At 44.1% G+C, this 12,031-nt stretch overlaps 1 protein-coding gene across 1 annotated transcript in view; it reads right to left on the reverse strand.

The window, feature by feature from the left end:
* crip2 (cysteine-rich protein 2) overlaps positions 1-12,031 on the reverse strand; it is a 29,889-nt gene that overhangs the window by 6,362 nt on the left and 11,496 nt on the right. The window contains exons 2-4 of the mRNA XM_012871554.3: positions 7,295-7,389; positions 700-757; positions 336-467 (exon numbers count right to left, since the gene is read on the reverse strand). Coding sequence (XP_012727008.3) covers positions 336-467; positions 700-757; positions 7,295-7,389 — 285 coding nt within the window. The remainder of the gene's footprint in view (positions 1-335; positions 468-699; positions 758-7,294; positions 7,390-12,031) is intronic.

The raw sequence follows: 12,031 nt of genomic DNA on the forward strand, positions 1-12,031 counted from the left end.
GCCTATATGCTCTCCATTGAACTTTGAGTTGTTTTACTGTGAAGAATTGGCAAAAACGTCCACGTCAGAGCCGAGATGGTAAAGACGCAGCCCAAAACATTCGTAGCTGGGATTGCAGGGAAAGGAGGCTCTACAACGTATTCATTGAAGTGGCTAAGTACCAACGCTCATCACACTTTTTAGATTTTTATATGCAAAACAAAAAGGTTTAAACTTTACACTTTACAGTTACTATGTGATGGGCTGTCACATAAACTCAAGTTCGAAAATTAAAAAACACTTTTACACTTAAAACCCACAGCTGATTTTTTTTAAATGAACACTATCTGATGTACCTTTTGATGGCTGCTTTGGTGCGTACACGCGCTTCTCCTCAGCTTTAGAGGCTGAGTCCTCGCCAGTGGGAGACGTGTTGTTGTTGGCTGGAGCGTCGTACACATAAGAACCTGCTCCACCAATGTTGACACCTTGGGCAATTTAAGAAGATGTGACAAAAAAAAAAAAGAATGAACAAGTCTGTAAATAACACTTATTTGATAAATGATCTGCAATAAAATCTTGCAGCTGATGTTTTAGTATTAAAAATACCTCTGTAAAGAGCTAAACATGGAGAGTTTTATATAATCAGCAGAGAAAACGCGCATAAATAAATAAATGGGCTTTTAATAATGCAAGGACGTGAGAGGGCATGCAGTTCACCTTTTGGCCCAAAGAGGGCAGCATAGCACGGTTTGTGGCAGTAGGGCCTCCCGTCGTGCTGAGGAGGACAGAAAATATCATGAGCACAGACAAATACAGCCATCTGAAGCAGAAGTGAAGCTGGACATGATGCTTAGGTGAAGTCATGATGTTTAAACAAGTGCTCTGGTGCCGGACGGAGAAACGTGTCCGAAAATGGAGCAGATGTTCCCGTTTTTTTTTTTCCCCCCCTCCTTCCTCCATCTCACTTCCACCCAATGGTGAAGTCATTGTCACAGGGCGGTTTAACCCAAAATAATGAGCACGGCTGTAACCAGGGAACAGGTCTCTGTTGATGAATTCACACAGTTTCAATGGGAGCTCTGTGCCTGCACATGTGTGACAGACACAGTGTTTCCACTGGGGAGGGATGCAGGGAGGGGGGGGAGGTCCAAAGCATGACATAAAAGGACTGAACCCGATGCACACTGGGAATGTGGCAGCCGCTGCGGAAGCATGTGATTGGCTCAGGGATCTGGGCTGAGAGGCATCCGTCCGTGTCCGGTCTGGATGCCCATAGATGAGTAAAATCAGGGGAAAGGAGTTTAAGTGGGCAGGTGGCAGGACCTGGGTGAGGAGTGGAAACTCAGCCACTCTGCACCCTCTGGTCACTTTGCCTTGGCCACCTGAGCTCTTTTTTTTTTTTTTTTTTCTTGGACGACAGCGTAGCAGGAAGAAAAGATCGTTCTCTGACTTTAATAATGCACGACCTGTCACAGGATCGGCTGCTGTTGAGGCAGCCACACACTCCTCCTCTCACCCTCATGTCCGACTTTCATGAGATTTGCAGAGGTGCGACTGCTGGATGGCCGGACTCTGACTCTGCACTGATGACTTTCTCAGGACTCGCCATGCAGCTCTACAATCTGAGGAGAATCTTAAAAAAAACAGGTTCTCCACTGAAGTTAACCTGCGACACCCTCAGCATATTTAAGATGTGCTTTAGCCCTGCGCTCTGATTTCTAAACCACGGTCCACGTTGCTGCTGGGACTCTGGGAGACACCTGAACAGAAATAAATCGGCTCTGAAGGGTTAACCTGGTTTTCCTCTCCTTCGTGTTGCGTTTTATTTCTGCGGCCAAGCTCAGACATGCATTTAAGGATGAGTTATTGTTCCACAATGCTCTTATTTACTATGTTAAAGTTCATGTTTTTTTCAAGGATTTCCTCTATGTTTGGCCTGAAGAAACCTGGAATCAGCAGCATTTCAGTCCAGCAATGACCCGTCAGGCTATGTAAACGAACTGGACCGGATTTTACCCCCTGTATTGTCTACATTTATTCATTATATTCATTATGGGTGAGGTTCATTTGAGGGCAGCAAGCTGTTTTTTCCTAAACTGTTACTAAACGGATTTTGACTGACTTGAAGTAAGCAGCTCTAAGTTGTATCAATACTTAGCAAAGTTGATTCAATTCAATTCAATTTTATTTATATAGCGCCAATTCATGAAACATGTCATCTCAAAGCAAATCTCAAAGAGTTGAAGCATTTAGACACCTGGAACCTTTTCCCACAGTTTGTCATGTAACAACCACAGACCTCTGTGCATTTTATCAGGGTTTTATGAAACTTCCCCATTCCTGCTAAATGAAAGCATCCTCACAGCATGATGCCGCCACCACTATGCTTCACAGTGGAGAAACAGTGGTGGGGATGCTTTAAGGGGACGCACAAACAGATTAACTTTGTTCATTAATTAATTGGTCATTTAGATGCCTATTTTACTAATTAGGTGCCTAATTAGTCAATTGCCCCTCTGAGGGCACTGGACTTAGGGGGGCTGGTGCCCCCTAAGTCCAGTGCCCACTTTTCACATTTGGAATACAAATGTGTAAATAATTTTGAAATTAAATAATTTTGAAAACCATAATTTCCCTCCAACGTTTCAATGACGCGACCCTTTACGTTGGTCTATCCCGCAGAAAACAACCAGGATGTCCTGCATTAATCGCCAATTGTTCTTTACTGAAATAATTGAATGCTTTCCTCCCCCTAAATAGCCTTTAAAGAGAAGTGGAGGAAACCACAGGGTAGACAGCAGGAACCGCCTTTGTTTCTGATGCTGGTCTGGACGACCGGCTGGCGGAGTGCTTGGCGAGTGGCGGCGAATCAGTTGAACTGTTAACGCCAACAACACATGCGCAATAATAAAACCACGCAGTGAAAAGGTGCCGGCAAGCACGAAACAGACCAATTAGAAGCAAAAGGTAAAAAGAAGAAAAACACCAAGGGTGCTGGTTTTATGGGACGGGATGACTGATTCCTCAAAGACGACAAGGACAAAAATTCCTGTTATGAAACCCATTAAATCTCCAAGTTCACATAAATGAGTGAACATGGAATTTCAGGAACAGGACAATTAATGCAATAATGAACACCAACACTCATTCTAAAAGGAGACGTCGAAAACAGAGAAAAATAAATAAAATCAAATATTTTTGCAGGAGTAAACCAGGTGGTAAGAGGCTGCTGCGGTCTGGTTGACTTGAGAGGGACCACAAAGATACAAAACTGTTCAATTAATTGTTAAAAATGCAAAAAACTTTCCATCTTTTCTTTTGGATAAAAGTCACCTATTTCATTTATATCACCTCTTAGACCTGCAACCTCATTGGCAACATTTTTAAGATGGATCCCATTGCTCACTTGTTAAAAATTATAATAAGTCACTTTATTGTTAATGATCTCGACGTGGATCTTTGCACAGACCATAGAACTGGATTATGGAGTCAATCTGTACCAACCTGTCCTTTCTGCTAAGTTTCTATTTTGTGTTTTTTACCTTCATTCATAGCACAGACTAAATGTATCAGCAAAAGTATTGCAATTAAATGGTCTAAAATAGAAAGGAAAGTGGGATCTTATGAGGATTTTTACCAGCAGAAACGTTTTCTTTTTCTTCTTTGACGTCTCATTTTAATTGTGATTTTTTTCTTCTAAGGTCTAGAAATGGGCTGGGTCGCAGGAGGAAGTAAAGAAACCCTTAGCTTGCCCACCCATTGCTGCACACTACTGGTCAGCTGGCTGAAACATTTCAGATCACAATATTCAAACTCTAACCCTTGTGGAAAGTAAAGGAGCGTCATCCATCAGTCTTTACCAAGTCAACACCACTTTAAAGCCATTGGATCCCGTCGTTTATTATTGTTTGATATTTTTGAGTGAACATCGCGACGCCTAGGAAACTCCGCTGCTTTTATTTGCCTAAGTATTTTTAAATGCCTATTTCTATTTAGGAGACAACAAAAACATTGTTTATTATAGATTTATGTTGCGTTTAGACTTTGCAGCAACAGACGAGCTGTCCATGAATGTAACACCGCCATGTGCATGACCCATACTGGCAGTTTTAGGGCATCATCAAGGCCCATTAGGCTGATGTGAACACTGTAGACCCCTAAGTGGTGCCCTGTGGCGCAGCTGACCCTGCAGCAGCAAGAGCTCGCCGGCAAAGGACCAAAAACGGAGACGAGGGGCACATTCTCAAGTCACTGTAATCGAAAGCAGCCACCAGTAGCTTTTATTTCATGTGCAAGAGAGTGAATAGTCGAACATAAGCGTTTGACGTTAACCGGATTTGAAGCCGTTAAAGATTAAAACAGGCATTTAAACCAGCACGCGTGCCACTTTCCTGACCATTAGGATTTATAGACGCTAACCGAGTCCAGATGGTTCTGATGTTTCGGCGGTTTGCCTTTAACGCGCCCCCGGCGACGTGAGCAAAAACCTCGCTGGGACAAATAAAGCCGTGCTCTTTTAGGGTCAGCGGCGGAGGCTCGTCATGTCGGGTCTCCGAGGTCGCCCGCGGGGAGCGACTGCCCTCGTTTGGCCCACAGACGTCAGGCCGGAGTGGGCTGCGTCCCCGTCCCTCCGTCTCCTTTTAAAGCAGCAGTCCTCGTCCCTCTGAGGTTCAGAACCTTCCACATACCAGGCCTGAGAGGACCAACAAACAGCCTCCGCGGACGACCCCTTTTTAGACAGACTTTCATAAAGGGACGTCACACGTTTCCATGACGACCATCAAGCAAAGAGTTGCGGCACGGCGCTTAAGCGTGGGGAGGGATCTGGACGCCCTCCACGGAGCGGAGGATGGAGGAGGAGAAGCAGAGGATGGCGGGCCTCAGAGAGATCGTGTGCGACTGTGTTCCTGTAATCATGCAGAGATTAAACAGCAGACCAGCATCCTTTGGGGTCAGCAGGGGGGGGGGGGGGGGGGGGACTGCTTTTGTGTCTAAAGAGGTTGAGATCACATGTTATTTGACCGAAGACAAAAAAGCAGGAGATCAAGAAGAGTGTATGCGTTTGATATTCATGCCTGAGTGTAAGTAAGAAAAGAAAAAAAACCCTGTCAGCCGGGTCATGAAAGGCTAAATCAAAAAGGAGAAGATAAGAGGAGAGTTTGGGACAGTGAGCGAATAGTGCGGTCTGATTATGCAGGCCAGAGAGGAAGGATCAGAAAACAGCTCATCCTGTAGCGCTAAGGGAGTAAAACATATTGACAGACACCACGAGACGCGCAAAAATCAGCCCGGAAAAAGGAAAGCAGACACAGATATATCCTGTGAAAGTTCCCCAAGGACTGTGACATATCGTAGAGCAGAATGAAGGGAAAAGCTTCAGAAATGTCACACCACTTTTAGATGGAGACTACAGACCGACTTTACAAAAGAGTCAAGGTTCAAAAGGCCAAAAGTGAGAGATTGTGCCTGTAAGTCAGATAGTCGCCAAGCAGCCGTGCATTCCACTTTTTATTTGTTACAGAGATGCAGGAATACTAAAGTCCTTAGTAGACATCTCATACTGTATGAAAAACCTCTGATCCATCATCTTTAATGATAAACATGGTGGGATGTCTTTCCCCGATATCCTAGAGACCCAACTCCGTCCGTCCGTCCGTCTTCTTCCGCTTATCCGGGGTCGGGTCGCGGGGGTAGCAGCTTCAGTAGGGAGGCCCAGACGTCCCTCTCCCCGGCCACTTGGGCCAGCTCCTCAGGAGGAATCCCAAGGCGCTCCCAGGCCAGCCGGGAGACATAGTCCCTCCAGCGTGTCCTGGGTCTTCCACTGGGCCTCCTCCCGGTGGGACGTGCCTGGAACACCTCTCCAGGGAGGCGTCCAGGAGGCATCCTGACCAGATGCCTGAACCACCTCATCTGGCTCCTCTCGACGTGGAGGAGCAGCGGCTCTACTCTGAGTCCTCCCCGGATGACTGAGCTCCTCACCCTATCTCTAAGGGAGAGCCCAGACACACTACGGAGAAAACTCATTTCAGCCGCTTGTATCCGGGATCTCGTTCTTTCGGTCACGAAAGAACGAGATCCGATCCTCGGCCGCAGAAGCTGGCTCTTGGGAGACCCAACTCACCTCCTTATATTAGTGCAGCAAACATAGAGCGGTCACACTGTCTCCACTCCTTTAACCAGCACCTTCTTTGTTTTAGTTTTTTCTCCATTAAAATCAGTCCACAAACTATAGCCGTTGTTCTCCCCCGTCATCCATGTTTATTTACTCTGAACTCATGTTTGATCTTTAGAGGTTTCGCAAGATTTCCGATTTGATATCCGAATGATCCCGAGTGAAATCTGTCAGCGTGTGGTGTGTTGCATTTGCCGTCTGACCGGACACCACACACTGTACGAGCGAACCCGTTTTATCCGAGATTTTTATCCGAAATTTTTATCCGAGAATTTTTTTAATCACAGGCTTTGAAAATTGCCTGACAATTTTAAAATCCTGCCGTATGAACCAGCCTTTAGTCAGGCTATCTGCTCCAGTACTGAGTACTGCAGTCTACTGATATATGTTATAGATAATGGTATCATAATTGTAATAATCAATGTTATGTTTATTTTGTACCAGTTTAGTTAATATAGTATATTTTCACTTTTCATTTTTGTTTAAATCCTACGAGACTGGGGTATATTCACTCCAGGTTAGCCCCACTGTAGGAAACTGTTTTCTATGAAGCCATAAATAAATGCAATGTAAAAGCAGAATTACATCTTGAATATGCTGGAGGGGAAAAAAAAGCTTTCTTCACTGATCACAGTGCGCCCTTCAATCAATGATCATCATTGATTTCATTAATAAGTTTCTGATGGGATTTTTAATTAGCTCTTTTTGATGACTGTACTGTTTTTTTGTATCGTGTTGGCTGTACCTTGGCATAGAGCTGTAGATTTAAAGAGTACAAAAAGAGAAAGAAAGTTCTATTCTTTGGTTTTTCATTCTGTTTGAGAGGAATATTTTAGGTTTTTGTTTTGTCATGTTGCGTTGGTCAACTATCGTTTTAGACTATATGAAAAGAACAGGCTAACTGGACGTTTCATTCCCAAACGGTTCATCGTAGTAACAATCAACGTAGAACTACCAAATGCTCTTTTCTCCACTCTGTCCACACAGAAACTAATTTGAGGGGGAAACAAAGAGATTTCTTCCTTTCAGTGTGGCCCAAAAAAAAATCCACATTAGTAATGGTTACACTGCCTCTGTGTGGAGGACTTCCACACTGATGGAGGTTCCTCTGGGCTCCGTTTAGCGTTCGATCCCACTGACCTCTGCGTGGCCTCCTGCATTCAGCAGCTTGTTGCAGCGGTCGCATTTGAGGCACAGCTTGTGCCAGTCCTTCCCCAGCGAGGACACCTTCTCAGCTGCAAATCAAAGACAAAAGACAGAAAGACGTGGGATCAGTGCAAACATTCACAGCAGCGTGTGTGCAGATTACTGTGAATAATACCCCCTCCCTCCCCCCCACCACCCCATCCATCGTGTATGTTTGTATCACAGTGCGCCCTTCAATCAGTCACTGCAGGGAGGAATGACGTCCCCCATTGCTTCACTATCTACAATAATGATTGGTCTGTGCTGTGTGGCCTCTGGCCTCGATGGGATCCTGTCGTCGTGCCAGCGCAGGGATTGTTTCCTTGGAGGCGGGAACAGTGGGGTTGCCTGTGTACAAGACAGGATACTGCGATGATGTCATAGCTGGGATGACTGACGGCGTTAACCCCAGTCCAGTTGGAACAGCGGGGGGGAATCCACCTAATCCAGATCCGCATAACCCAGATCTGATAAAAAACACCAAACACACGCTCCCATCCCCCCCGCCCTGATCCAGACGACCCATCAACCCCCTTTCCGTCCACTTTTTCTACCGCCGCCCCTCCAGACAGGCCCGGGACCCTAAATACACCCTTTGAACAACAGATCGCCACTGCTCCCACACAATGGGCCCCAAGGAGTCGTGCTGGCAGCAGAGGAAACACCTTCTCTTATCAAGGCACGGCAAAAATAGCCGGATACTTGAGTTTGTTTCCTACATGCCCCGACTCCAAAAACACACAAACACGTACGCACGCAGGCAGACATGAAGGCATTCCTCTAGTTTATGCACTCTTTAACATAACTCCCAGCTGAAGCTACTAATCCTGTGTTTGCAGTCAAAGAGGAAAAAAACGACAAGAGCCTTAGAGGGAATTTACATTTTTGGAGTGAATTTTTTCCGACGAACAATTATATGAAAAGCAAAGATCCAATTTGTGTTCAATTTCTGATCTTTGGATTATTTAAAAACTTGACCCGTTGATACCGATTTTAGTCGATTCTCTTTAGGAAGAATTAGACAGCATTCAAAATATGTCTTTCAAGCTTTTATGATTAGCTGTCGCTTTTAAAAAACAGGCTTTTACTCATTTCAAAACAATCTAAAACAAATCCAGACATGACATTTTAAAATTCCTGTAGCAGGATTCAACGGCCTCTGTGTGAACAACGTAGAGCTTTATTCAAACTCTGCGATTTCAGGCTGCCCTCATTTTCAAATCCATAATTTTCCATTAAAAACTGAGGTTGGGAACTCAAGAGTACAAACAGGGCAACTTTGCTTAAGGAGTTCAAACCTCCTGATTTTTCCACGACAACTTGCCCTTTTGCTAGTTTGGTTACAAATTGCTGTCCCATGACAGACGGCTCCATTTCATACCTAACAAAGCGCGGCACCGGAAACTGCTTAAGAAGGGAAATGACCAGCACCGACCACAGGCTAGCGCTCCATCAGGCTAACATACTGGATCTGCCCCACCAATCTAAATGAGGGTAGGTTTTTTTTTTAAACAGCTTCCGACACCTCTGCACTTCTCTAACCTCATTTTGAAAACACCTCACCGATACGTAAAATAACTAACTTCGAGTCTTCCTCCCTCAGTAATCACTTCCACACTGCAGACTGTTGTGATTAATGCAATCTGGTAGCAATCCAGTCACCAGTCAGGGCAGAATGAGATGGAAATGGTGAAAGCTGAAGATTTTCTGGCACATCTTTAAAAAGAAAAAAAAATCCCATTGATCGTGTAGAATTGTCTCTTGTCCTTCAGTGTCTGAGCTTTAGCTGTACTGCCACATGACTTCATTAATCTTTTTCTTTTTTGGGGAGGGGGGGGGGGCTCTTCCATTAAAAATGCATTAAAACATTCAATAGACTCACGTCACACTGCTTGAATTAACAAAATAAGCAGACTTATGGCTCAACCGTGTCTCCTTTCCCCAAGTCTCTCAAAGGCTTCTTTGTATCTTTCCTTGCAAACCAGATTAAATTAACTTCAATCTTTGGGTAATCCAGTTACATTTAATATGAATCACAAAGAGATCACATTAAAGCACCAAGTGGGAAAATGCCCGCAGGGTTGCTTTGAGAGATCTGATTTTCCATCTCTGCCAATTACAATAAATGGAAGAGAAGACTTTGGAAAAAAAAAAAAAAAAGACGCCCACCGGGTGAAGAAGCGGGGTCGATGTGCACTGAGTGACCAAGTTGTCTTGTGTTTACTTCCTTATCCAAAGCTGAGAAAAATGACATGTACAAGCAAAGGTAGCATGTTGAAAGCAAACATACTTACTGTGGAACTCGCCAATTAGTTCAGCTTTAGCTTTAACAAGTAAAAAGGGATGTTTTCAGATTCTTTTCATATGAGAGCTGTGTTACATTTCCTCCCAAGTCTGAGCTCAACCACAGGCTCGAGAAAAACCCTTCAAATGTCGAGAGCACTGCAGAAATTGAGCTGTGGAAAACTAAGTTACCTATAGTTCATCTGCGACATCCATCTGCCAATGACTTATTCCCAAAAAAATGACGCAAAGATTGAGAACTCGGAGCATGAATGGAAACAGACCAGAGGGAGTGCTGCTTGTTCTCAGCCCTCTGTCACAAGTAGAAAAGGACATTAGTCTACTGAGAAGGGTGGCCCAGATAAACAGAGTCACCTTATGTCCTCATCATCCTTATTTAGTCCAGACTAATGCATTAAGACAGAAAAATGTGTTATATAACAATAAAACAGTCACAGTGGCCTAAAATAGTACACACACACACACGTGGGAACAAATGATGCAAATGGAAACGCTCCCGCCTACATCTGTGTGGCGACAACGTGAGGGTGAGTGGCCCCCACTGGTTCTGGCTCGACAGAAGCTGGAGTTTGCTTTGTCAACATTGGCGAGGATGTGCCAGGTCCTGTCTGCCCTCCACTAAAAGCTCACAAGAAAAGGGATTCCTGCACAGTTTGGTGTAAATAAAAGGAGCTCTTTCAGGAAACAAATCCCTGCTGAAAGGTTCTCATACATCTCACCTGACCTCCCCTGTCAGACAGACGGGGAATAGAACAGATCAGTCTACTGGGCATCTCCTTATTGTCCCCTTTTTATATAAAAACCACAAAGCTCCATCCTATTGGATATCCTACATAAAATATGCAGCAGGATGAATTTAATAGCGTAGATCATTGTAGGGGTTTTTCACACAGGATGGATGACATTTAAACAGTCCAAAGTGTTTCATGTGGGCCCGACAGAGAGGTGTATGGATTTGAGAGAACGTTGCCGTTTTACGTAACCGAGATCGGGCGTCTGTCAGGAACGAGAAAGTCGGCGCTGATTTCAAATCCTGACTGATGGAGACTGCAGAGGTCGACACCAGAACCGTACGATACCTGCTGCCCCTGAAAGCTGCTTAACTTCATTTGCAAATTCCTGATCCAAGCTCTTCAGGATGCGGCCGGAGTGTCGGTGTGGGTTTAAAATCACACGGCCAAGCGGCCTCTGACTCAGCCTCTCCCTATCAGCGCAACATTCACAGCACCTAACAAAAGTATTCACACCCGCTGAACCCATTCACAATTTGTCATGTTACAAAGGCGCCCTCTTCATGAGGGTTTTATGTGATAGAGCAGAACAATGCAGTGTAGAATTTCTAATTCTGAGGAACATTTTTTTAAAATCTAAAAACAACCGGACCCCTTTTACTCATTTACCACTCAATAAAATCCAGCACATAAAAAAAAAACAACCTCTGTTTTAGAGGTTTGCTTAAGAAACCAAACCAAGGAACACACCAGACAGGCGAGGGATGAAGTTCAAAGCAGAACACGATGGTGGCAGCATGATGCTGTGGGAAGCTCTTTTCCAGGAGAGACAGGGGAGGCTGTTCAGAGTTAATGGAAAGACATGGAGCTAAAAGCAACAGTCGTAGAAAAGCCTGTTGGACGGTGTAATAGACTTTTCTATGGTGACACATCGATTCTGTTCCACAAGGGTGGTTAAGGGTGGGCGATATGGACCTATAACCATATACGCTGGATAACGAGAAAAGTGATGATAAAAGTCTATTTACAGCTTCTTGCAGTCTTTTGCAGGTAACTGTGCGTCTGTATGTCAAATATGGCCCGATAAGCACAAATACTGTCCCTAAAAAAAAAAACAACAACAACATTATGTTAGATAAAAAAGTGTTATATTAAAACAAAATTTTAAATAGGTTTGGTCAGGACACTGGTTCCATAAAGAAGTGTAATTTGTATTGCCTAACTGCACACAGTAACTGTATTTAATTATGTTTTTGAATTTATTGATGCTCTTAATAAACCAACAGTGGAGAAAATTGTAAATATAACCATCCTGACAAAACTGGCAGTTTTCAGACACCGCTAGTTAGACTTTATTGTTGCGAAGATAAATCCAAATCCTAAGAATTATTTACGATAATAATAAAACCATATAATAAAAGGTGTGTGTGTTTTTTAATATGGCGCGTCGGATTCTTGTTTTGGAGTCGCTCTTGATGTCCAAAGGGAGAATCAGCGACATATAGCTCTTCGACGCTGTTGGTGTTTTTTCTTATAGTCAACTTTGCTGCCTGGAACACTTGGAGAGCCAGGCTCCGACTACAACGTGATGTGACAGGTTTGCTGCACTTTTTCAACGTTCAACGTCACGGAAAAGCCCGAAAAGGAGCATTTGAGA

The sequence above is a fragment of the Fundulus heteroclitus genome, chromosome 19, assembly GCF_011125445.2.
Source record: "Fundulus heteroclitus isolate FHET01 chromosome 19, MU-UCD_Fhet_4.1, whole genome shotgun sequence".
In the NCBI taxonomy this organism is placed as follows: Eukaryota; Metazoa; Chordata; class Actinopteri; order Cyprinodontiformes; family Fundulidae; genus Fundulus; species Fundulus heteroclitus.